Source organism: Leucoraja erinacea, chromosome 30 (genome assembly GCF_028641065.1).
Source record: "Leucoraja erinacea ecotype New England chromosome 30, Leri_hhj_1, whole genome shotgun sequence".
NCBI lineage: Eukaryota > Metazoa > Chordata > Chondrichthyes > Rajiformes > Rajidae > Leucoraja > Leucoraja erinaceus.
The window spans coordinates 5,744,753-5,772,148 of record NC_073406.1 but is presented as its reverse complement, the minus strand read 5'-3'; the positions used below and the strand labels follow the sequence as shown (position 1 = coordinate 5,772,148).

General features: G+C 45.3%; 1 protein-coding gene across 2 annotated transcripts; it reads right to left on the bottom strand.

The window, feature by feature from the left end:
* Positions 1–260: 260 nt before the first annotated feature.
* On the bottom strand, positions 261–25,536 carry plod1a (procollagen-lysine, 2-oxoglutarate 5-dioxygenase 1a). 2 transcript variants are annotated; one of them, XM_055659252.1, is made up of 19 exons: positions 25,333–25,536; positions 22,741–22,832; positions 20,780–20,916; positions 19,527–19,690; positions 18,890–19,002; positions 18,686–18,749; positions 18,350–18,447; positions 18,024–18,122; positions 15,738–15,869; positions 15,034–15,155; positions 14,012–14,116; positions 11,768–11,893; positions 10,722–10,863; positions 10,408–10,521; positions 9,198–9,263; positions 6,903–7,007; positions 6,150–6,296; positions 3,575–3,700; positions 261–1,237 (listed from the first exon to the last, which is right to left on the bottom strand). In XM_055659252.1, the coding sequence occupies exons 1-19, from the start codon at positions 25,427–25,429 to the stop codon at positions 1,082–1,084; spliced, it is 2,205 nt and encodes a 734-aa protein (XP_055515227.1). In that variant the 5' UTR covers positions 25,430–25,536; the 3' UTR covers positions 261–1,081. The 2 variants fall into 2 exon arrangements, with proteins under 2 accessions (XP_055515227.1, XP_055515226.1); XM_055659251.1 differs by lacking the exon at positions 3,575–3,700 and adding an exon at positions 3,210–3,335 and having other exon boundaries at positions 25,333–25,535.
* Between the last annotated feature and the right edge of the window lie 1,860 nt (positions 25,537–27,396).

The following is a 27,396-nucleotide window of genomic DNA, read 5'->3' as shown; positions in this document are numbered from 1 at the left end:
GAGAAAATCAAATTCCCCACATACATCTAACCATTTCACAAGCTACTCTTCCTTTTAAACGCTCTGCAGTAGTGGCCCATGAGGCAGTGTATTGTCATTCTTACATCATGTGTGTGAAGAGGTAGTTCATCTTTTCCTGTACTGCTAGTTTTGGTCAAACTTTAAAATCCCAACTACCAGTTAATTGTGGAGTCAGACCCATTGGCCATCCATTGCTACAAACCGTACTAATCTAATCTTTTTGTTTGCCCTCCTTACTTTTGTTCCTCACCAACTGTTCTACTCCACAGATGTTCAGAGCATAAAGGTCAGCGAAAAAAACTGAAACGTCACAACTGATTCTAACCCGTCAAGCCATGGGCCCCACATGTGCATGTTGTGTGGGCACATGGTCAAAGTCATTGCAATCACTCCCTTCTCACTCTTGACTGTAATGGTTCAGTAGCACAGACCTGGGACTGAAATCCAGGACTGATGCAGAGCTGGAACCTGCCAGCTCCAAAACTACTGATTCCACCCAACTCAAACCACAGTGGGATGCCATAGAGTTAAACCTCCAACATCCGTGGGTTACAAACTCTCCAGTTACTATGGAAAGCGTAGCGTCTGCTTTGAGAATTCTAGGTAACCCTGTCTGATTATTATGAGATGGGGCAATTGTATCTCCAAAATCCCTGAGTTAGAAAGACACTGACTATTATGTGATAGGATAGATCTCTACTTCCAAGATGGAGTAGCCCTGTGCCCCCAGGATCTCCTCGTTAGTACCCGTGTGGGATGTGGTGAGCTCCAGGATCTTGGGACAGTCAGGTTTCTATGGAACATGGTATTGTTGTATCGGCTGGACTTCTGTCATTTGAGATGGGATTTGATTTTTCCAATATTAACTTTCACAACTGACAAATACACCGGCTGCAACTATCCCTTAGAACTTAGCACCTAAAGAAATTTATTAACCATTATGTACAGGGCAGGGACACGAGCTTCCCCTGCCGTAATATCTTAAGGAAGAATAGGCTGAAGTTTGTTGCAAAATTACATTTGTAATAACTTCCGCTGCATGATCTCAGATGTAAGCACTTTAAGGGTCAACGAAAGAGACAACGATATATCGAGTTCCGCTGGTGGTTGGAAGACCCTCATGGTAATGAGTCAGTCGTCCTGGGTGCAGGAGGGCCCAGCCCTTCCGAGGAGCTTGAACGGAACAGTTATACCTGATGAACCTGCAGCCACCACCCTGCAAAAGACAGAACGACCATCAGCTTAATTAGCAATATCACCACTTCAGACCAAGTCACACTTGGACTAGGTATCTGTTACGCTAACCTGCTGTTGATAGGGTAAGGATATATATCAGGAAATATGCCTATGTTTACTGCTGTCATACATTGTTCGGGCAATCAGTCCTGCCATACACATTGAACACAGAGTAAAATTCAAGACACAGTTACACATTAAATCATGTAGATGCCGGGATCTTGCGTAGATTACAAAGTGCTGGAGTCATTCAGCGCGTGAGGCAGCATCTCTAGGGACGTGGATAGTGATGTTTTGAGTTACTCCAGCACTTTGTGTTCAAGGCACTGTCAGTTCTGTGGGCTAACACTGCTAGTAAAATCTGGATGCAGTATTCCTGCAACTGACCGGATAGAGTCAAATGTGAAGAGGGAACCTTGGGATATGTTTATATGTATCCTCAACATTAGAATGATAAGGAAGCAGTAAATTAACATTCACCATGAATGGAGGTCCAAAGGTAAAAAGGTTATTATTAAGTCCTGTCTACAGAACATTGCGTTGGGAATAGACTTGGCTGAAAGGAGGCGGGATCTTCAGCTGCACTGCTCTAAACCAGAGGTGGAGTCGAAATTCAAATTTGCAAGTCAAATTTCCCTTTAATTGTGAATAATTGTTTAGTCTAGCCCTCGACATATGAATAAACAGGCATTGCCAGCATTCATTCTTCACCTGTGGTGAAAACAACTCGTAAAATTGAGCAGAAGACAAATATCAACCTTTACAAACTTTCCTAACACAGAAACATCCAATCAGATGTACGCAACTTATTCCCTCTTCAAATTCAGATACTATACTGGCAACTTTCAATAGCAATAAATGAATTTTCTCCTTGAGAAATTTCTTTTCCACTCATAGGTAAATTATTCATCTGATCAGCAATTTGCAAAGCAAAGTGTAGTAGTTATCGTTCAACTTAGAATACTCTGGTTCACAAACTGCACCTTTATTAAAAAGTGAATTTCAACAGTTTTTGCTTTCACATTTTTGTTTAAACTTCAAGCTCAGATTTATATTCTCTTTGAGATGTTCACTCAGATGAACCGGTGAAGGGCTGACGTATTTGAACAGGTGAAGGGCTGTATTTTGTGACCCTCTCTGAAAGACAGAAGTTAGATCCCTAACTATTCCACATCAACAGAATTAAATCCAAGAATACTTTATTGTTTTTTCTCCTCAAAACCCTTGGGAAGAGGAGTAGGGGAGGTTCATCTGATCAACTTCAAAGTCTGAATTAAGGTAGGAAATGTGAGTACAACGGGCAGGATTGATTGGAAAAGGAAGACCTGCAATTAAGTTAAACATTACATGTAAAAACATCCAGACATTGAGGTCATTTTCTATTGATAACTTTGTGTTTCGAGACCCCCTTCTGGGGTTACAACCCAATGTAAATATCACAACTGGAAACAGGAGCATGATTCAGATTTCCCCGTTAGTAAAAATTATTACAAATAATTATATAAACATTCGCTTATGATAAATCAGCTGTATGCACTATCAATAACTACCAGTTTGGTCCCTCTGATGAGCTAAGCCAGAATCTTGACACATCCTTACCTTCCCCAGAGTATTAAAGATAAGCATTAGTTGAATAATCAAACGGCAATCTTCACTGATCATTAATGATTAGATCACCCATGCACCCGCTGAATCTGGAACATTCCACAGCTCGAACACATCTTCAGAAAGTGATAAACATGCAAGATCAGAACAAAGAGGAAGAATCAATTTACCACACTCTTGAGGACTTTGCAGGGAAACCACTCAGTAAATGTCAGTGTAAATGTCAGAGCCATACTTGATCTCAGAGCCAGTGCAGGATCCTGTCGACCAGCCCATGACACACGCTCCGTACTTGTGTCTGGAGTGAATCAGATTGGCCCGTCCCACGCAGCCAACTTACAACTTACCTGATAGTCAACTCCAACCTTGTTGAGTGCAATGTTTACAGTAAAAGTGGAAGCATCATGATGTGGCATTAAAGATGGCTGTTCATCTGGTTTATATCTAACTATAAAGGCCAGGTCAAACAATGCCTGCAAGAAAGAAGAGGGGTGTGAAGCAATACCATGCAGCATCCATTAAAGAGCAGGGACTGGGTATAGAGGTCAAAACCCCATCTTACAAAGCCCTGTGTTCCCAGGGAGTGTTTGCACTTGGGCCTCAACTATCTCCATTGTCATGAGAGTTCAGGCCTTGCACCTCTCCTGCACCTGGGCCTTAGGCTCCTCCATCATCACAGGCAATTCCTCCAGTGAGTCTGAACTGGTTTTACCTCATAATCAACTCCTGCTTTGTTTAGAGCTACGTTAAGAGTGAAAGTTGAGGCATCGTGGTGGGGTTCAAGCGAGGGCTGCTCCTCAGGTTTGTATCTCACTACAAAGTTCAGAAACGAGTAGGCCTGAGAGCAAACGTTTAATATGGAAGAAATAAAACCAACATTAGTAACCATGGCGATAACAATCATCAGATATAACAGTTTGTAATTAATTTATAATAGGCTTTTAATGGGTGTGTTAAACTCTTTTTTTGGACTTTTTAATTCCCCTAAACATTCATTTATTGATATAAACTAATGTTCACTTGTCATTCGTCATTTTAATTTCATGTATTTTGTGTTTGTGTTTTTTTATGACTGTTGGCAGATCAAAGTTCAATCGTACTGTATCGTAATAACGTGCGATACTGAACTGGATTAGTTTAACAATTAGTTCCTTCCTTATTTTCACAACTACCCATTCCCCACTTTTCTACTGTGTTCCACAGATGTTCTCTCCTCTGCTCCTTATTCTAAATGCAGAGCATGTTGACAACAGTGGAGGCGTCAGAACAGAGTCCAGTCCAGATAGGAGCCAATTGTTCACAAACGCCTTATGGGAAAGGTCAGGAGAAGACCACCACCTCTTAATCACACTTACAAAGGAGAAAAATATCCCCGCCAGCATGTGTGTGGAGGTTAGGGATTGTGGATATTCTCTAATTAATTAGTCATCACAAATGATGAGACACGAACCTCCTAATTTGTGATGGAAAACTAGAATAAAGAGCCACACAGCATTAAAATGTTTATCCTATTTCTTTAGTACATTTGTTCATTCGGCATTCTTTGGAGAATTGCTAGGGTAGGGCAGTTAACTTCAGTTACGGACCCTAATTTTTTTAAAATTGTGCCTCAACATCCAATGTATAAGCAAACGGCCGAGTCTGGAGAAGTCGGGTCACGGGCAGGCTGAAAATGAAATCATTTTCACCTGGTGTGTCACTTCAGTAAATAAACACCATGGAAGGTCAGGAACTTTAAACAGATTTGATATTTTCCGTCTCTATTCTTCAGTTCATTCTCTCAAATGCAAAAACTGGAGTAATAACCGCAGGCTCTGCTGGAGTCAGCGCCTGCCTCATCAAACACAGCAGTCACCACGTCTGAAGCTCGTGACGAGCTGCTTCTTGAGGGTGATGTTATGTCACCTGTCAAGGCCACACATTGATGTGCTTCGAGAGTGTTATTCCTGTACCTGTCCTAACATGCTTGCCCTTCAGTAGAACATAAACACACCTGCCCAGAAATTCAATCGCTTGAAGCTAAGTTTTCCAGATGAAACATGATTACCAGGTTGTTTCATGTCTCCAGGGTATTTCTGTGTGAGTATCACTGTTCTGGCCCCAATATAAATTCCACCTCAGCAATGTATGGGATGTGTCATTCCCTGGGTTGTGCTCCTTTTGAAGCATTGGGAAGGGACAGTGGGAGCATAGACTGTATTATCCCAAGAGCAACCATGGTTGGGTCCATCTGTGACAACCAGGATCCCTTCAAATGGGACCTCTTGTCACTTGTTCCCATACATCGCTTTCATTCTGCTAGCCCTTCCCTCGTGAAACCACAACCCCTCCTCACAAAATCTAGCCCATTTCTGCAGTTTCTAAGGCCTCAACTCTTAAATCCAATAACCTGCCTCCATAATCCTCAGAGAGTTTCACAGAGCGCGCAGTCACCCCAAATCTGGCCAGGTAACTAATCCTGGCTACAATCCCCTTCTGCCCCAACAAGGCAACAGTTCAGATGTCTTCCCCAATCTGCAGAACTCCACAGCCAAGCCTCTAGTGTCTCCCCCCCCACCACAGTGCTTTCACACGAAAGACTGCAGTGACTTCCCACGTACCCCTCCCCCCCCTCCTCCCTGTACCCCAGCTATCGCCATGTCAGGAGAGGCTTTGATCTCACACAGTCACATTAGGACTGTTGGTTTCCGTGTCCACTCGAATCCAGCACCAAAGCCACTGCCCCTCAGTTGCTTCCACAACACCATTGCCCTGGTGCAGACTCCAACCCTCCATCAGGCTGCAGCAGAGACATGGCAACCAAGAAGGGATACAGTTTGAACCCCTATTCGACCCCTGCCCTGACCTCCCCAACAGCACTTGACTGTCTCTGCCTCAACTGTCCTGTTGATACAAGCCACGTCCACATATTCTTACTTCTAAAATATTCCGAATGTTCTGCTGTCAGCTCATCCACTGCGCTAAGTCCACGCTGAACTACATCGGTTGCTGGTTCAACGAAGAATTCAATTTTAAATTTTCAAACAGAGCTTTCACACCCAAGTGTGATCTTGTTGCTCCTAATCTCCTTGACCTTCTTCCCACTGATTCCCCCTTCTGCAGTTCTAACCTTCTGTCCATCCCTTATCTTCGGGGCAAATCTCACTTGGCCATTGATATACAGTAACTGTGCGGGTGTACGCGTTTGATGGGCTGATACGCTGGTGGCTGATCAGCCCAGTGTTGCAGAAGGAAACAGGCACTCAGCCACAAAAAAAAAAGGACCGCAACAGAGCAGTGAAACTGACCTTGGTGTAGTAACCTGGGTAGATTTTCTCCGTTAAAGGTGCAATGTATTCCTTTAGAAACTTCTGCCATTGTTTCTCATATCCGACCTGATTCATGTGGATGTCGATTGTCGGCACGTTCTCATATCCACCCTGAATACGCATGTCCTGGGACAGAGTGGAAGGAAACAACAGGTGAAATATGTGGGGGGTGAAGATCATATTGACACTGTCACCTCAACATTGATGTGTAGGAAAGAACTGCAGATAGAAACATGGAAAATAGGTGCAGGAGTAGGCCATTCGGCCCTTCGAGCCTGCACCGCCATTCAATATGATCATGGCTGATCATCCAACTCAGTGTCCTGTACCTGCCTTCTCTCCATACCCCCTGATCCCTTTAGCCACAAGGGCCACATCTAACTCCCTCTTAAATATAGTCAATGAACTGGCCTCAACTACCTTCTGTGGCAGAGAATTCCACAGATTCACCACTCTCTGTGTAAAAAATGATTTTCTCATCTCGTTCCTAAAAGACTTCCCTCTTATCCTTAAATGCTGGTTTAAATCGAAGGTAGACACAAAATGCTGGAGTAACTCAGCGTGACAGGCAGCGTCTCTGGAGGGAAGGAATGGGTGACGTTTCGGGTTGAGTCCCTTTTGGGACTCGTCTAGAAACGTCACCCATTCCTTCTCTCCAGAGACGCTGCCTGTCACGCTGAGTTACTCCAGCATTTTGTGTCCACCTCAGCTTTGATCACTGGGTTCACTCACCTGATTGCCTCCACTTGACCACTGGCCAAAATGTTCCATTTCCTCAACAATGTCATCGCAGCCTCGCTCAGTAAAAACAGGGAACCAGTAAACATCTGGGCATGGCTGAAAAACAAAAAACATGAAAGAAATGGACTGGATTGATTTCTCTGGAACACCAGCAGTTGAGGGGAGACCTGACATGAAATGATGAGAGGCATAGATAGGATGAACAGTCAGAACCCGTTTCCCAGGATGGAAATATCAATTACTAGAGGGCAAAATATAAAGGCACATTCTCTGAAAAGTGAACCCAAATGTCACACACGTGACCACCACATAATGCATTAAAAAAAATATTGTAAGAGATACATCCTATTCGTCGCTATTTTCCTACCCACAGAAACGCTAATGCACGTCTGCTAAAGATGTGAACATCCCAGCTTTTTTTTTAAAATATTCGCAGTCTGTAAAATGCTTCCGTGCGGTGTCACACACGTGACCAGTCCTATTTGATCTCCGACCCTAAACAAACATCGTCAGCATAACATATAAAAATTTCAATAGATAAACCGGAAAAAAAAAAAAAATATGGATCATATATACAGCACAAAACAATATACCTGTAATGCTTTCAGAATTAGAAGAGATCGTATTCCACAACTTTTCGTCTTTTTGGTCACACACGTGACTAAGAATGGGGGGGCCTAAAGGAGATGTGTGGGGAAGTTTTTTTTACACACTGCAGGTGGTGCCAGGATTGCCCTGCCAGGGGTAGTGATGGAGGTAGATACCATAGTGTCATTTAAAATACTTTTAGAGAGTCAGTTGGATATGCAGGGAATGGAGGGATATGGGTTATGTGCAGGCTGCAGGCAAGAGTTGGTCTTGGCAACAGACATTGTGGGCCCAGGGTCCCGTAACTGCCGCACTTTCTATGTTCTATGAATCTGTGCCATGCAGCTGATTGCACCTTCACCCTTGACCACCCATTCTGCCACCCGTTAACCCATCCTCTCCCCACCCAATGGTGCTCCGCTGGATCTGATGAGAGTTCTTTGTCAATGGAGATATTTTCAATCTGTGCTGCCGTGTGCAATGATTCGGGACTATGTGGGGCACCATGGCTCGTCAGCACTTCAAGAGTCAAGAGTCAAGAGTGCTTTATTGTCATATGTCCCGGATGGGACAATGAAATTCTTGTTGGTCACATAAAGATCACTCTCTAGAATTTAGGAGATTGAGAGGGGATCTTATAGAAACTTACAAAATTCTTAAGGGATTGGACAGGCTAGATGCAGGAAGATTGCTCCCGATGTTAGGGAAGTCCAGGACAAGGGGTCACAGCTTAAGGATAAGGGGGAAATCCTTTAAAACCGAGATGAGAAGAACTTTTTTCACACAGAGAGTGGGTGAGTCTCTGGAACTCTCTGCCGCAGAGGGTAGTCGAGGCCAGTTCATTGGCTATATTTAAGAGGGAGTTAGATGTGGCCCTTGTGGCTAAGGGGATCAGAGGGTGTGGAGAGAAGGCAGGTACGGGATACTGAGTTGGATGATCAGCCGTGATCATATTGAATGGCGGTGCAGGCTCGAAGGGCCGAATGGCCTACTCCTGCACCTAATTTCTATAAAGATCACTTGTTGGTCACATAAAGTCTCCTTTGCCAGGGCAACAGTTCACTGCAAACCCAGTGCTGCACAAGGTTTACCATCACATGCTGTTGTAAGCCACTATTGCTACAAGAGCAGTACACGCTATTACAGCATGGAAACGGGCCCTTCAACCAGCCAAATCCACACCGACTATCGATCAACTTTTCACACTAGTTTTAAGTTATCCCACCTTTACATCCACTCCATAGGCAATTTACAGACTCCAATAACCTACAAAGCTGCACGTCTTTGGGATGTGGGAGGAGTCAGGAACACTCAGGGAGAACGTGCAAACTCCACACATCTGAGGTCAGGATTGAACCAGAGTGTCTGGCGCTGTGAGGCAGCAGCTCTTCCAGGTGTATCGAATTTTGAAATGTCCAAGATGCTGGCATGTTTATAGACTACCTAAAAAGGACCCAAAGTCACTCAGCAGGTCAGGCAGCATCTCTGGAGAACACGGATAGGTGACGTTTCAGGTGAAGAGCCTTCTTATCTTAGTGCTGATATCAGAGTGCATGAGTGAAGACAAGTTTCTCCAGGGAACAACACGTTTTATAATTATTGATCAGTTTCTATTGCTGACTGAAACAGGAAGAGTACCTAGTCTAAACTCCTTGCATCACACTATCCAAAAGCTTCAGTTGCAAGGTGGATTCTTACCTGCAAAAGGATTTTATCTTCAATTATTCTGCTCCAGTTTGGATGAATGTACTTCTCCTCCCAATCCTGCAACATAACAGAGGGGAATGAATGGGCTGCCTTGGCTTCCTGTGTCCAGCTCACTGCTCCTTCTCCTGATACTGGTCCGTGTCAGTAAGCATCTGGACTGTGGGCACATCTGACTTGCATTAATGTCACATCTTCAGGAGGGGCCTGTTTCTGAGCATTATATTTTAATATGCTTTGATGAAATTAATTTTAAATTTGTTTCTTTAAAATTTACAATTATTATGTCACAGGTAAATAAATAATACGCCAAAATATATGGTTGCTCTCTGTAGGCTCCTGTTTTCCCAGTTATCATGAGTTAGATCTGGGATTGTTCCATGCACCCGTGTCCCATTTCTCTCAACACTGGGCTCTAGAGAACCCCAGCCACCCATGCGAAGAATTACATGCCTAAAGGGGCTGTCCCATTGCGGAGACCTAATCCACAAATTCCGACGAGTTTGCCCTCGACTCGTACTCGCAGCATGGTCGACACGAGGTCCTAGGAGGTCTTTGTAACTCTCCTTCATGCTCGAGTAGTCCCCACGTACTCAAGGCCTCAGCTAGGTCGCGGCATATTTTTCAACATGTTGAAAAATGCCCGCGAGTAAAAAAAGGTCGCCATGGAAAAAATCGATACTTTTTTTTTACTCGTAGGTTTAGTGGAAGTAGGTCGGCATGTTATTCGTAGGAAATCGAGGGTAGTCGAAGGTAGTCCTAGATAATCTTCAACATAGTTGAAGGGAGGTCGAAGGAGGTCGTCTTCACTCTCCACTGTTCGGTGTCCAATTTTCCCAAAGCTAGTCTTCTACATAGTCAAAGGAAGTCTTCAACATGACATTTTTTCAAACTCTCCTAAACTCTTCTAAAGTCACCGCAGTTACGAGAATTTTTCGGCGACTTGCTGGCACCCATCATAGTCGCTGCAGGTCGCCGAAAATTTTCAAAATGTTGAAAATCCAGCCGTGACCAGAAAAAGGTACGGCTCTCTGGGCAACTACTCATGACAAAATATGCGGGGTGACGCCTGTATGGTTGTGAGTAGTCTTTGCGACTGATTGCGAGTCTATGGTTGTGTGTAATCTGTGGAATGTGTTTGTGTGGTTGTGAATCTATGGTTGCGAGGTTGGGACCGATTCCTTAAAGGGCCTGTCCCACTTACCTTTTGGTTTTCATCAATCTGCCAGAGGTCATTGTGAAGGTTACCAGTGTGACAGTTTTCTACAGAGAGAATGTGTCCAAACACGTGCCTGTTGGTGACGTACATGAAGATTCCCTGCAGAAACACAGTGGATCAGTAACAAACGTTAGGGTTAAGTGGTAACTAATAGACATCTTCTCCCTGCCCAGCAGACAGAGGGTCAGTTCTCGATTCCCACACTCCTTCATTCTCTCGGTTCCAGACAAGAGCAAATGCTCCCTGGAGTTGCTTCACTGTAGGAAAACTCCCGGCCCTGGGGTCAGCCGAGCTCTCACCTGCTCTCTGACGTTCTGGCAGAAGGCCATGTCTGCGTCCAGCTTGTTGCTGTGGTAGAGATCTCTCTTAGTCAGGTCTGACCGCAGCAAGGAGCCGTGGATCAGGTACACACTGGAGATATACGGGACATTCCACACACCTCTGCAGAGAGAAGAGCACAAAGACAATTTAATCTCCTGCTCAAGAATCAAGCACGTCTAATTGGCCGGTGTACAGACGACAGAAAAATGAAATTCTTACTTGTAGCAGCAAAACGGGGCATAAACAGGGCATAATCCACATAGATAAGTTCATATATATATATATATATATATATATATATATGTGTGTGTGTGTGTGTGTGTGTGTGTGTGTGTGTGTGTGTGTGTTGGTGTGTGTGTGTGTGTGTGTGTGTATATATATATATATGTATGTGTGTGTGCACACGTGTGTGTGCATGTGTGTACATATAATACATATATACATGCAATTCATAAGTTCATATGATACATAATGAATAAAAAAAGATAAATTAAAAGCCACAATACTAGGGATATAACAGCAGTTATATCCAGCTACTATCTATCTCACTGGAAAAGCTCGGACTCTCTCTATCCTTGATCAGACATTGCAGGCTTTATCTTGCACTAAATGTTATTCACATTATTCATTTTATTATGTATCTGTGGACCGCTCATAATCATGTATTGTCTTTCCGCTGACTGGTTAGCACACAACACAAGCTTTTCACTGTACCTCAGTACATGTGACAATAAATTAAACTCAAACTTGGACCATTCACAAGTTAGCTGACAAAAGGCACGATGTTTGTAAAGGGACAGATTCTGATGAAAAGATGATGCTCACGTTCTGCGTCGATCAACAATATCCACATAATCTTCTGACCGGGCGTAATATGGTTAGCACGCCCCCCAAGCTTTTCACTGTACCAACCAGTACATGTGACAATGCAAATTAAACTCAAAGTTTGGACCATTGACAAGTTAGTTGACAAAAGGCGCGATGTTTGTAAAGGGACAGATTCTGATGAAAAGATGATGCTCACGTTCTGCGTCGATCAACAATATCCACATAATCTTCTGACCGGGCGTAATATCCATCGACACTCATCGCCCCCCAGAAGTTTGACCACAACTTCTTGCGGCGACCAACCAGTGGAGCCAGTATCGATCTGCAAAGACCAAAACCATCAATGACAATTATAGGCCGTCCCCAGGGTCCTACAGGCTTCCAAAAGCTCCCGAGAAGCCAAACTCTTCTGAAGTCGGAAATGAACTAAACAGTGTGTGGGGGAGGATCACTGAGTTCTGTGACGGGAGAGTGAGCAGGCGCGGGAATAGTGACCATCAGCCGGCCTCACTGACTCGGTGAGCGAGTCCGCTCAGCGCTCCCAGCTCTGCTTGACTCCAGCCAGTCCCAGATTGTTGTGCTCAGTGAGGGAGGGGCAGGGGAGAAAAGGCAACACATAAATGCTCCGTTCCCATCCCGCAGAAGATGCCTGTAAACCCACAGCAGCTGGCAAATCCCTCCTGCCAGTCTCACCAACACTCCTTCGCGTGGGTGGGCTGTCCACAAGCTGGGGGTTGTTACCTCGGGGAGGACCTGTCTGGACCATTTCTGTCCACAGAACAACCTTCAGAATTCCACAGCATTTGCTTTAAATACATTCCTGTATCTGAAGGAATGGAGTTTATAATGTTTTTCCACTTTGAACTGAATGTGCCATATTTTTCCAATCAATTCTTACTGATCATCTGTCGACAAGGTCCAAGTTGACAGACTCCAGACTATCCATTGCTATTTCACTAAAGATCTCAAGCAATTCCACACCCAACAGCACTAATTCTAACAGTGGTTTATTATTATCTCCCATTCACCTGGATGTTAAAAAATAATTATTCTCTATGACCAAGACTAGAAACGAAAGGATTTGGATTCCTGAACAGGTTATTCTGGGATAAGAGAAACTGCTGGGAACTGGCGTTTAAGAGCTTCTTCATTCAAAACGTCATTCCAGATCCAACTCCTGACCTTAATACCCACTACATTTGTTCCACATCTTTTATGATGGCAATCTGCCAAAAATCTACCAGTGTCAGGTTTTTAATTATTTACAGAATCATAAACAGACTTTTTTTTGTGAGACTTCCACTATCTTTTGTTGAAGGACAGTTTCTTAACTTTTCTTCTGATTTAGTCATGTCCCCATGTCCACCAATTAAAATGTCCCACCCTTTCTATCTTATCAATTCCTTCCAAGTATTCTTCACCCTTTAACCAGACCCACTAACAATATGTGTGTTATGATTGTGTTTATAATTTGTTTGGTTGTTTTGTTGTTCCGCGAGCATTGCCACTTTCATTTCACTGCACATCTCGTATGTGTATGTGACAAATAAACTTGACTTGACTTGACTTGACTTGACTTCATTAAAGCGCTGGTAACATTCTGGTACATCCATGTTGTATAATTTCCACAAACCACATATCATTTCTGTGGTGATGTGCCCAGCGTTACATTTTGGTTCTGGATTCCACCCTCTAAATTATACGGATTAACATGTTCCACCAACCTCTAGAACCTGAATTTACTGAAGCCCCATCATCATATTTCTCCGACAATATTTCAACATAATTTTGCTGTACCGCAATAGTGAGCCCAAAGTTTGTGTCAAAAACTTCCGCTTCATAAATTTGAATGTGGCCCAGAACTTGAAATGGTTTTTATTGACTCTCAAAATTCTAGGGTGATTATAGGTTGATGGGTTGTATATATGATTAAGAGATACTGTATAGTACATGAGGGATTTTGTCTTTTTCTTTTTCTTTTTTTTTCTCTCTTATTTTTGTATGGCTTTGTAAATATTTGATTAGTGTATAAATGTAAATAATTTGGTGTACATATGGAAATAGGCGTTTATAGCTGCTAAATTTGTATAAGCTAATTATACGCAGTTGAATAAGGGGTGGGAATTAATAAGCTTTGGCTTCTTCCTGCTTTTCAGACACATATGATTCATTTATTTATAAATATTGTTCATGGCACTTTATAAATATTCTAATTTTATTTTTTTGTTTTTTTGTATGCTGTTTCATACTTGCTTTTTATTTTTTATTCTGTTTGAAATAAAGAATTTAATTTAATTTAAATTTAAATTGATTTAAAATAAGTTTTGACAGGTCTAGTTAGTTAAACAATAAAATTGGAATGTGTTTTAACCTGAAACATATGTTTCTATAGTTTGGAACATTTATGCAACAGATAAAAGTGTGTGAAGTTTGTTCTGACCTGTTCTGATCAATAAGGAGCTTGAGGGCGTCACGATTCTGAAGCACAACTTCAATATCAACATTGAAGTAATAATCACAGGCCACATCCTGGCGGCACATGTCCCTGTGGGAGACAGTGAGAGGGTCACAGACATTTATAACAATTCCTGTGCACACAAACGAACGATCATGTTCAATCACAATGACAAGAGGAACATTACATGGAGTGATCAGGATTTTGATTTACCGTAACTCCTCACCTTATCGCTTCTTCCCCCTGCCTGGGCTCTTCCCCACCATGTTTGTGATCACTGACACTCTCTACCTCTGACAGTCGCCTGCTCACAACCTCCCCATTTTCACCGTGGACATTCAATCCCACCACATCTCCATCCCAACCCAGAACGGCTTGAAGGCTGCGTGTTTCTTCGCCGAGCAGAAGTTGAACCAGACCACCCCTGCACACCCAGCATCTCCTGCCTGGACTCATTCTCACATTGAAAAGCCTCACCTCTACCTGCATCCGCATCCTCCAAACCGCGGCACAGTGGCGCAGCAGTAGAGGTCCCTTATGCCCCTGTCCCACTTAGGAAACCTGAACGGAAACCTCTGGAGACTTAGCGCCCCACCCAAGGTTTCCGTGCAGTTCCCGGAGGTTTTTGTCAGTCTCCCCACCTGCTTCCACCACCTGCAACCTCCGGGAACCACACGGAAACCTTGGGTGGGGCGCTAAGTCTCCAGAGGTTTCCGTTCAGGTTTCCTAAATGGGACAGGGGCATAAGGATCTATTACATCTGCTGAACAAGGTGAACAGAGTCTGAGTTTAACATCTCATTCAAAAATCAACCCCTGTGTTCTGTGCTTCACTCACCCAGAATGGATGCTGAGTGTAGTCCTGCCTGTGGCAGCCTAAAGATTAGGTTTGAGTTTCTGGGCTTAAGCAAACAATCTTCAAATTTAGAGGCAAATGTACCACGCACTGGGTCAGAGTAGATGTACAGTCACCACAAGGCACAGTCTCCTGCCCTGTTTGCTACTCACAGTCCCATGTTGCGAGCATCTGGGTTGAGCATCTCCTCCTCTGGACCGATCACTTTCACGTTCTGGTACTTGTCGCCGTGTTGCTCAACGAACTTCCTCACATCCTGCTCGTGGTCTGTTTGCTGTTGGCACAGGAGAAGCATCTCAAGGCACAGTTTCAAACCAAGTCAGACTGCCCTACTCTCACCACCAATATATCCCCCCCGTTTGATTCAGCATCAATCAGGATATCCGTCACATTCACAGACCACCATTTCAAACTGTTCTATTTAAGAGCGGCATGGTGGCGCAGCGGTAGAGTTACTGCCTTGCAGCGCCAGAGAACCAGGTTCGATCCTAACCACGGGTGCTGTCTGTACAGAGCTTGTACCTTCTCCCTGTGAGTTTTCTCCGGGTGCTCTGGTTTCATCCCTCACTCCAAAGACGTACAGGTTTGTAGGTTAATTCCCTCAGATAAAAATTGTAAATGGCCCCTAATGTGTAAGACGGTGTTAGTGTATAGGGGTGATCGCCGGTTGCCGAAGATTCAGTGAGCGGAAGGGCCTGTTCCCGCGATGTATCTCTAAAACTAAAACTAATCCTCCTCTGGCAGACGGTAGACCCAACAGTAAAGTGAATAATCAGAAAATAAGTCAGCATATCATGCCGTCACCCTCATCTCCCCCCTGCCCACCTCCCTTCACCCCCACCTCGCCCTCACTCACTGTGTTGTGGATGAAGATTTGGAGTTGTTCCTTTGGGTAATCCAAATTCACTAAACGTTCAAAGAAGTTCTCGACAAAAGGCGTCAGCTGCTCGATAAAGATACCAACGAGGACAGTTGGAAATTTGTTGTCCTAAATAAAAGAAACATTAAAAAAAAAGTAACTCACAAAATAGTTCACAAACTGATATACAGATCCCCAAAAGATAGTGTGTAGGAAGGAACTGCAGATGCTGGTTTAAACCGAAGATAGACACAAAGTGCTGGAGGAACTCAGCGGGACAGGCAGCATCTCTGGAGAGAAGGAATGGGTAACGTTTCGGGTCGAGACCTTTCTTCAGATCTGAGTTACTCCAGCAGTTGTGTCTATCCCAAAAGATATCTCTCTGAATGTTCTGCCCTTGATTTACCCATCAGGTGTCGGGTCCAAGGCTAGTTGAAGGGTCCCGACCCGAAACGTCACCTGTCCATTCCCCCCACAGATGCTACCTGACTGACCCGCTGAGTTACTCTTGCGTTTTTCAATCAAGATTCCAGGATCGGCAGTTCTCTGTGGCTCCAAGGGTGTATCTTGCTGTCACTCTGAGAAGGACGAAAAATTTCCTGCCCCAGCTGCACATTTGCAGCTGATAAAATTCATCCCCTCCAGTGTTACCACTCCCTTGAAGCTCCCCAGAACCACAGCCATGTGTATTAACGTGAAACGCAGGTGTTGCTCAAAGACTGGTGGGATCATTATTACCTTAAGGCACTGTGTCACTTGATTAACTATTTCACCACGTACTCCCTGCTGCTGGAGTTTAGTATTATTGTCTGTTGTCGTAAACTGATGCTCTTGGTTAAGTCCAACCAAGTGGCTCTTACCAAGTACAACGTCAATGATGCCCAGCTTGAATTTCACCAGGACCACTCACTTCCAGACCTGATCGTAGCCTTGGTTCACACATTGACCAAAGAGCTAAATTTTAGAGGTAAAATGAGAGCAGTTGCCCTGGACATCAAGGCAACATAGAAACATAGAAAATAGGTGCAGTAGTAGGCCATTCGGCCCTTCGAGCCTGCACCGCCATTCAATATGATCATGGCTGATCATCCGACTCAGTATCCTGTACCTGCCTTCTCTCCATACCCCCTGATCCCTTTAGCCACAAGGGCCACATCTAACTCCCTCTTAAATATAGCCAATGAACTGGCCTTAACTGCCTTCTGTGGCAGAGAATTCCAGAGATTCACCACTCTCTGTGTGAAAAATGTTTTCCTCATCTCGGTCCTAAAAGATTTCCCCCTTATCCTTAAACTGTGACCCCTAGTTCTGGACTTCCCCAACATCGGGAACAATCTTCCTGCATCTAGCCTGTCCAACCCCTTACGAATTTGGTAAGTTTCTATAAGATCCCCCCTCAATCTCCTAAATTCTAGCGAGTACAAACCGAGTCTATCCAGTCTTTCTTCATATGAAAGTCCTGACATCCCAGGAATCAGTCTGGTGAACCTTCTCTATACTCCCTCTATGGCAAGAATGTCTTTCCTCAGATTAGGCAACATTTGACCGAGTGTGAATTCAAGGGGGTCTTGGTCCAACGGAAATCAATGAACATCAACAGGAGAAACACTCCAGTTGTTGGATTCAATCCCTGCATAAAGGGAGCTGGTGTTGGATCCCTGAGATAGACCGGCACTGCCCAAGGACATCACTGCAGTGTTTCTCAGACTCGATCATCTTCAGCTGGTTCATCAATGACCACTGAAACCCTCAAGGAGCTCAGCCCCATCCAAGACAAATGGCCTCTTAACTAGCACCCCGTCCTCAACACTCCTTCCCTTCACTCCCAGTGCACAGAGGCCTGCAATATGTGTTATGTACAAAATGCACATCAGTTACCAGCTACTTGGCTGGGTTACTCTGACAGCACCTTCCAGATCCACAACCTCAATCCACAAAAGTATAGATGATGCCTGGGAATATTCCCACGTTCCCATATAAGATGCTCACCATTCTTACTTGGGAATACATTTCCAGTCCTTCTTCATAGCTTGGCTTAAAACCGCCCCCCTCACCTCCCTCCCCAACAGTACCATGAAAGTACCTGCACTAGAAGGACTGCAGCAAAAAGCAGCCCACCGCCCCCTCTTCTGGGGCAATTACAGACAAGCAGTAAATGCCAGCCTTATAGCCAAAGTGCATTAAAAGATTGTGGGATATGTAATATTCTGCAGTACCGACGCAAGAACAGCACAATGCACTGCATCCCCCACCTCGCTCACCAATTCCCAAAAGAATTCTCACCTTTTCTGGCAAACTTATGGTGTCTTTTTCACACTCTGTGCAGCCAGTTTCAAAGGTCCACACCTTTGGAATGTAGTTTCCCAAATAGTTGAGCTGCATCTTAAATATAAAAGAATTCAAAGAATTCAAATAACCTGAGATATTAGAGCGAAGGAAGCGAGGGGGGAGGGGGGTGGGGCAGTGGTGCAGTGAGAGTGTCGGGAGGATGACGGAAACGGACAGTAACAGGGTCACGGAAAGTGACTTCAGACCGAGTTGGTAACAAAGGGACAGGAATGTATGCAAAGTGCGATCGGTAAATACTGCGACCTCCGTCTTGTCCCTACCTTGGTGGGTCCGTTGCCATGGATGATGACCGGCAGCGTATCGTAGGCCAGGTTCCGGGCCCTCACTCGCGCTTCCTCAAATTTCAAAACCACTTCATCTGTTAATCAGAGAGAAAGAGTGAGGGGAGAGGTGATGATGGGGACAGGTGGTGGGGGGAGAGGTGATGGGGGGAGAGGTGGGGGGGTGAGGTGGTGGGGGAGAGGTGGTGGGGTGAGAGGTGGGGGAGAGAGATGGTTTGGGGGGAGAAGTGGTGGGGGAGCAAGGTGGTGAGAGGTGGTGAGAGGTAAGGGGGAAACAAAAGAACGAACTGGGTCAGAACCCCAACCCTCACCTACCCAAAGCTCCATTCAGATTCTGGAAGATCCGACACTTGTGGTCCAGGGTAATATTCAAATTTGCCTGGAGAAAAATCAGAAAGATGGCAGCTGAGCACAAGTCGACTTTGCATCATGGCCCAGGAGAGTTGGTGCCAGTTCCTACACATTTCCACAATTGCCCATTGAATTCAATCTTGTTTCATCAGCCCACTTGGTTCTTACCCTCTTCTCTGCATCCAGGTAGATGTTTGTGTAGAAGAGCTGATCATCATCTTTATCCTGCAGATCCCAGGGCTCCATCAGTAGGTAAACATTAGGAGCAAAGCCAATAAAACCTGAAATCCCAGAAAAGTAATGACTGTACATTGTCATTCTCTCCCTGCCACAGGGAATTTAGAGAATCTAGTACAATGGCAGCAGCTACAAACACCCAGACTACAAATAAAGACACATGCACATGAAGATATAAATACACTTGCCTTCATTGATTGGGGCATTGAATATAAGAGTCAGGAAGACATGTTGCAGCTTTATTGGATTTTGGTTAGGCTGTAATGTGTGCAGTTCTGGTTCTCTGCATTATAGGAAGGATGTGGCAGCTTTGGAGAGGGTGCAGTAGAGGTTTACTAGAGTACTGGCCTGGAGTGAAAGATATTAGCTCTAAGGAGAGTTTGGACAAATGTGGATTGTTTTCTTTGGAGCATCATGTATTGTCTTTTTGCTGACTGGTAAGCAGGCAACAAAAGCTTTTCACTGTACATGTGACAATAAACTAAACTGAACTGAGACCGTTAAAATCTTCCACTTTGCCCGTTAACCCATAGACAGAAAGCTGCACAGCACAAACCGTGAAACCCACCTCCAGAATTGAGGAATCGCTTCCCGTCGCGAACGTGGGGATACTTGACCTCAAGGTGCCGGTTGGGCCAGATAAAGACTTCGGCAGAAAAGACCACGCTGTGCTTAGTCTGCTGAAACTTCTTTAGTAATTCTTCAGGTCCCGAAGCAAATATCACATCATAGCTGCAAGACATCACAAGAGCAAACAATGAAAGAAGGCTTTGCAAAGCTACAGCATACAACACATGACGTGTTCAAATCACGAAACTGGAGCCAATTTGCACAAAGCAACATTTCACAAGCAAATATGTCAGTGGTCATAGAATATGCTCCAGTGGTGATATCAGTTGAGGGGATAATGTCAAGTCAACTTTATTTGTCACATACACACACAAGATGTGCAGTGAAATGAAAATGGCAATGCCTGCGGATTGTGCAAACATTACAGAACAGAATAGAACTGAATCAGTATTTACATGTTAGAAAATATATATTTTTTAAAGTCACAACACAACAGTAAATTAGTCCCTGGTGAGATAAGAGTTTACAGTCCTGATGGCCCGTGGGAAATAACTCCGTCTCATCCTCTCTGTTTTCACAGCATGACAGTGGAGGCGTTTGCCTGACCGTAGCAGCTGGAACAGTCCGTTGCTGGGGTGGTAGGGGACCCCCATAATGTTGCTGGCTCTGGATCTGCACCTCCTGCTGTACGGGTCCTGCAGGGGGGGCAAGTGTAGTTCCCATAGAGCGCTTGGCCAAACGCACTACTCTCTGCAGAGCCTTCCTGTCCTGGATAGAGCTGTTCCCAAACCAGATTGTGATGTTGCCAGACAAGATGCTTTTGTACAGCCCCAGAGTAGAAGCACTGAAGGATCCTCAGAGAGACTCAACCTGTATTATCCAGGAGACGAAGGATAACTCCATGTTCATCTTAGGAATAGTGTAATGGGAACTTTTATCTCAGCCTGAAGGAGGAAAAGGATGCACCTTACACTGAATAGAAAGATAGAAACATAGAAAATAGGTGCAGGAGTAGGCCATTCGGCCCTTCGAGCCTGCACCGCCATTCAATATGATCATGGCTGATCATCCAACTCAGTATCCTGTACCTGCCTTCTCTCCATACCCCCTGATCCCTTTAGCCACAAGGGCCACATCTAACTCCCTCTTAAATATAGCCAATGAACTGGCCTCATCTACCTTCTGCGGCAGAGAATTCCAGAGATTCACCACTCTCTGTGTGAAAATGAGACCCACACTGGCTGGCTGTACCTGTCCACAAACAGAATGACAAGGTCCTTTGCACTGGCGTACGGTTTCATGGCTTCCTTCAGGATCCGAACTTTCTGCCCCCCTCCTGCAGTTTGAGCCACATCTCCACCAGTCCAGTCTTCGTCCATACCCAGCACCTGGAAACAAGAAGAGATACAACCTGAGCATCAAATTACCCACCCAGAGGAAGCCAACTGTTTAACCTCCGCCAAATAAATAACAGGGCTGAACTGACCGCTTCCTTGGGAGCAGGGACTGGCCTCTCTGCTGAGGTTGGCTGAAGAATTGCTACACTGACTTTGTGTCTGCCTGTTATCTATCAACCCTCAGGATATCTGAGCAATTGCTCTAAATATCTTTATTGATGCGCTGAGCAATAGTTATTTGTGATTGACAGTTGGGGGAGGGAGGTTGCAAGACCTGATTTTTGGAGAGTTGTATTCAGTTCCAAAAAGTTCCACAACTTGTTGTGGAGTTGAGGCAGGGACTATTGCAATGTTTAAGAAACATTTAGACAGCTACATGGATAGGGTAGGTTTAGACAGATATGGTGGGACTAGAGTAGATAGGGCATGTTGGTCGGCATTAGCAAATTGGGCTAAAGGTCCTGTTTCCATAGCTGTATGACTCTATGACTTGCTCCTGGGCTTGGCCAAGGCAACCATTCACAGGTCTAGGCAGCAGCTCATGGAGAGAGTCTTCACCCTGATTGCCTGCACCTCTGCTGAGGTTATGATTGAGTCCAAGTGTCCCGAAAGAGTCAATGCACAGTATTCAAGGTTTCTGCAGCCACTAACTAGGGTGCATCATAGTTGTGGAAGACAACGTCTTAATTTATGTGCATTTTCTTTTTCGACACTTCACATGACATAGAATTTTTTTTTTCCAATGTAAAAACAGGGCCAATAGGAAATAAATTCGCCAGAAATTTCCTGCAGTCCCATCTGTGGTTTCCCAACAACCTGGCAACCAGTGGAGGTTCCTGCTCTGTAACTCTGAGCTTACACGAGGGTATAGGAGGCATTAAGGAAGATGCTTTTTTATTGGAAGAGAATTTAACACCAAGAATAAAGATACCTTACTATAGATATGTACAGCCACAGTGGCTGGAGTACAGCGAATAGCTTTAGTCTCCTTATCTAAAAAAAGGGCATTTTGCTACAGGGGTAGTGTTGCAAAGATTCACAAGATTACATCCTGAGGGAGTAGGTTGGTTGTTTAAGGAGGGACCGAGTGGGGCTGGCCTCTGCTCTCTGAGGTTCCAAATTACTAGGTGACCTAATAGAAGCATACACAATTTCAGAGAGGTCCACAAGGTAGATTAGATAAATGTTTCCCTTGAGAGAGGAGTCCAAAACTCAGGTGTCACAGTCTCAAAATAAGGGATAGGCTCATTGAGGAGAAAAATCTTTGTCCAAAGGGTGGCTAATCATCGTGATTCTCTGGAGAGCTGTAGAATCTCAGTCACTGATTGCATTCAAAGCTGAGATCTGCAGATTTCTGGATATTGGAGAGTCGTATGAAATTGGGAAAAGGTAGGCAATTTCTTTGGATATAGTGGATTATCCATAATCCAGTGGAATGGAACAGCAGGCTCGAGAGACTTAAGGGCCAACTACTATCAGTTCTCCAATGTTCTTATAAGGTTAAATCTCTCCTGGCAATGTGAAACCTAATGTTCAGAGCCAGGATTGAAGAGGCACGACTGAGATCATTGCATTCCCACCAGACAACCCCAGACACAGCAAATCAGCACAATCGGGTAGGTTGGTGCATTAGTATGAGCTTTAGATCAGAAATGGATACAAGCAACAACGCTGGGTTAAAAGAGCAGCAACCACAGTGGTTAGTTTTTAGGGGAAAGCACAGCATTAATATTAGACAAGCTTCTGACACCAGATAAGTTATTTTCATCAGATTTTAGTGTTAGGCGTTGAATCTTCAGTTACAAATTGCATCACCTTAACCGTGTAATTGAAGAAGTTTGCAGATCTAATAAAACGTTTGAATCCATCGGTTTCTTTCGTGGCAACAGTGAAAACCAAGAGATTTTCTGCATAAACAATGAAAAGTGACCGATTAAACAAGAGACGCCACTCATAGTCCCATTCCCAGTTCCTACTTCCCGAATCACAGCCTGCTTTTACACCCTTCCATACAGCATATAATCCTCCAACATTTTCACCACCTCCAACAGGATCCCACTACTGGCCACATCTTCCCATCTCCACCCCTTTGTTTTCCGCAGAGACAGTTCCCTCCAAAACTCCCTGGTCAACTCGTCCCTTCCCACCCAAACCACCCCCTCCCCGGGCACTTTCCCCTGCAACCGCAGGAGATGCAACACCCGTCCCTTTACCTCCTCCCTCGACTCCATCCAAGGTCCCAAACAGTTTTTACAGGCGAGGCAGAGGTTCACTTGCACCTCCTCCAACCTCATCTACTGTATCCGCTCTTCCAGGTGTCAACTTCTCTACATCGGCGAGACCAAGCGCAGGCTCGGCGATCGTTTCACTGAACACCTCCGCTCAGTTCATCTCCTGGTGGCTCAGCACTTCAACTCCCCCTCCCATTCCCAATCTGACCTTTCTTTCCTGGGCCTCCTCCACTGTCAGAGTGAGGCCCAGCGCAAATTGGAGGACCAGCACCTCATATTTCGCTTGGGTAGCTTACACCCCAGCGGTATGAACATTGACTTCTCTAACTTCAGATAGCCCTTGCTTTCTCGCTCCATCCCCTTCCTCTTCCCAGTTCTCCCACTAGTATTACTGTCTCCCACTACATTCAATCTTTGTCCTGCCCCCTCCCCCCTCCCCTGACATCAGTCTGAAGAAGGTCTCGACCCGAAATGTCGCCCATTCCTTCTCTCCAGAGATGTTGAATTACTCCAGCATTTTGTGTCTACTTTCACCCTTCCTGTTCCAACCCAGATTCAAATTAACAATCCGGCCTTTCCACCATGGCCAACATCTCAGCTCATACAAGGCCCTCATTCTCGCGCCACTCCCATTGTAACCCAACCAACCCCGTCTTGACCCCCACACTCCTCATTACATCCCACACCCTAACACACTGTGGGTGGATTCCCCACTGCAGCTCCCAGCTTGAATCATTCCTTATTATTGACTCAACAAACAATGGACATCAACACTTTCAACCAGTGAGCAACCCCCCTCACACAGCTGAAGACCTATGAGACAGAGCAGGCCGGCTCCCTCAAGGCAGAAGTCAGGATCATGAAGATACACATTTAGGGCAGCACAGTGGTGCAGCTGGTAGAGCTGCTGCCTCACAGCCCCAAAGACCCAGATGCAATCCTGACTATGGCGCTGTCTGTGTGGAGTTTGCACATTCTCTCTGTGACCATGTGGGCTTTCTACAGATGCTCCGGATTCTTTCCACATACCACAAGATGTGTTGGTTTATTGGCCTCTGTAAATTGCCTCTAGTGTGTAGGGAGTGGATGCAAAAGTGAGATAACATAAAAATAGTGTGAACGGGTGATTGATGGTTGATGTGGACTCTGGTGGGTCAAACAGCCCGTTTCCTTGCTGTATCTTTCAATCTGAGTTTGGTTTATTTCCAGTCCTCTTCTTCCACCTCTTTTCAAACGACCGCTGTTACATTCAAAAAAAATGCCATCTGAGCAAATGTCTGGTTGCCCGGACACTGCCGTGCAAGCTGGCAGAAAGGAAATTGTAATTTTCTTCATAAACAGAGACGTAATTAATTCCATCTCTTGAGATGGGTCATGAGAGAGTGTGGAATCTCGGCCCCGCTGTGAAATCGGAGACGAGGGAGGAATGTGGAGAGACCCGAGGCTTGGGACTCTGCCCCCGGAGTTGGAGCGGTCGGGGGGTGGGCTAGACTGAGGCCGAGTCCCAGAGGACCCAATCCCCCCGCGGCTGGCGGCTGCAGGGCTTGCTGGAGGTCGGGCCGACCCAACCCCTTCCACGTCAGCACCTCCACTTTCAAACGGGGGATTATTAAACCCAAAGCAGATGCGAACCTGGCGCCCAGATGTAACACCCTACATATGTTCTCCTCTCACCACGTCCCCAACAAGCGCCCCCCACCCACCCCCACCCCACCCTCACTGTTCCCAAAACACAGGTTTCCATTCACCCCTCCTGGAAAGAAAGTAAACTTTAAAAAAAACCACTAGACTCCCCCCTCAATCCTCGCGGACTCCTCATTACTCCCCAACAACCCCTCACTACCTCAATCTCCTTACTCCTTTCTGATCCTCCTCGCCCCTAATCAAATCCCCTCACTCATTCCCGACCCCCCTCACACTTCCCCGACCCCCCCCCCCCCCATCCCTCCCTCAATCTCTCACTCCTCTCTCAATCTCTCATCAGACCCTACCAGATCCCCTCATTCAGCCCTGATCCCCTTTATTCCTCTCGTTCTTCCCCTCACCCCCCCCCCCCCCTCGCTCCTCCCTGATCCCCCCTCAAAAATATCTACACCCCCCCCATCCCCTCCCCCCACACCACAACCTCCCCCCACTCAGCGATGCCCCCCTGCCCTCCTCTCCTTTCCCCCATTACCTTTAGGGATCGTCCTTCCTCTGCTTTCACCCTCGCAACCGGGGAGTTGGGAGAGTAAAACCAGGCTCAGAATCGGCCAACAGACTCTGTGATCCATCGCTGCTCCCGCTCGATGTCCTGCCTTTCTGCTGCTGCTGTTTGCTGTGGACTACGAGGAGGCCGAGGACCACCCCTTTCCCATCACATCATCGCGTTGTGCAAGGCAACGCTTCGCTTCGCTTTAAACAGGCCGGCCCCTCCTCTCTTCTCGGGGGAAACGGGCGGCTGACCCGGCTCACGTACACACAGTGAACAGCAAGACCCATCCCCACACACCTACCCTCTCATGATCACTTTCCCACCACGTTACCAAACAACCACAGACTGCGGTGAGGGTCCTGATCCCACTGTGGGTGTGTTAACCAGTCACGATTTTGATTAAAAGAAAGACACAAAGTACTGGAGTAACTCGGTGGGTCAGGGCACCATCCACGTTCTCCTATCCTGTCCCGCTGAGTTACTCCAGCACTCTGTGTCTTTTTTTGTGTAAATCAGCACCTGCAATTCCTTGTACACACACACGCCTTTACTTAATCTAGAGAACACTACATCTCCAAATCCAACGGGAAATTTTCCAGCTGCTGCCCATAGTTATTTTTAACAGCAGGATCAATGGGACACAGTGGAATGTTGGAAGTTGAGACCATGTAAGTAGTTATTCCAGCCTGCCATACCTACAATGAAATCACCACTGATCTACGCTCCAATTTATTGGACGACATCAGCGGGAACTCTCGCCCATCCATTCCCTCCACAGATGCTGCCTGACCCGCTGAGGTCCTCCAGCACTTTGTGCTTTGCTCAAGATTCCAGCATCTGCAGTTCCTTGCCTCTCCTGAGTTCCAATGTCCCTGTGCCAGAGTCTGAGTTGAGACGAGTCTGACTGAAAGAATAACCTTGTGCCACTAGAGAAAGTCAGGAGATCCGCCGAAACACATTGCAGGCCAGGCAGCATCTCTGGAGAACATGAACTGGTGACGTTTTGGGTCGGGATTCTTCTTCAATCCAGACCCCAAACGTCATCTTTCCATGTTCTCCAGAGATACTGCCTGACTTGCTGAGTTACTCCGGCACTTTATTTCTTTTTTTGTAAACTAGTATCTGCAGTTACTTGTTTCTACAGGAGATGTATATATGTATATATGTATGCACATATATGCATATATGTATGCACTGAGAACGAGCAGCTTTCAATTTCACTGTACATGTATAGTGACAATAAATGGCATATATATATATGTGCGGTTCCTTGTGTCTGTATGCTCCAGCTTTATTGGCCCGCACCCTTTACTGCAAAAAAACTGTTCAAAGAAAACTATTAAACTGAGATTTACAAATAACAAGTAATGTGGGATCAATTGCAATTTGCACCCATTAACAAATTTCACCACTCTTTCATGTAATGACAAAACATTAATAATACAGGAGGCCATGCAGCCCGCTGTGACTGTGCTATTGTAACGTTGCTACCTAACCTAATCCCAAAATAGACACAAAAAACTGGAGTAACTCAGCAGGTCGAGCAGCATCTCTGGAGAAAAGGAATAGGTGATGTGTCATGTCAAGACCTTTCTTCAGTCTAATCCTAACCTAATCCCAAGGGGTCCATGACTCCACACTGCCCTTCAAGTCCACAGAAATGTGGTAACACCCTACCAGCGAGTTCCAGACCCTACCACCATCTGAGTAAATCTTTCTACCAGCTTCCTTAAATCTTTCTTTTTTACTTCTCTGTCAAAAAGGAAACATGTCCTTCTGATTCATCCTATCTAGGCTACTTAGATTTTTTCAACAGTTCAATTACAATACAATACAATATAACGGTTTATTTGTCACATTGCACAAAAAGTGCAAGTGAAATGAATTACATCTCCCCTCAAAGAAAACGACCCATGGTGCCCAACCCAGCAGAGTCACAGAAACGGCTCTGCAATCATACAGTACATTACAATCGCTCCACGCTTTTAAATCTGTGGACTGTGGACTGTGAATTGCTCAATTGTAATCATGTATTGTCTCTCCACT

Coding starts and splice junctions, on each gene's coding strand:
- plod1a (XM_055659252.1), bottom strand. CDS start 25,429: ATGGATCACAGAGTCTGTTGGCCGATTCTGAGCCTGGTTTTACTCTCC. Junction 19,003..19,526: donor GCGATTCCTCAATTCTGGAG/GTGGGTTTCACG, acceptor CTGGGATTTCAG/GTTTTATTGGCTTTGCTCCT. Junction 10,522..10,721: donor GCCAGAACGTCAGAGAGCAG/GTGAGAGCTCGG, acceptor GTGTTTCTGCAG/GGAATCTTCATGTACGTCAC.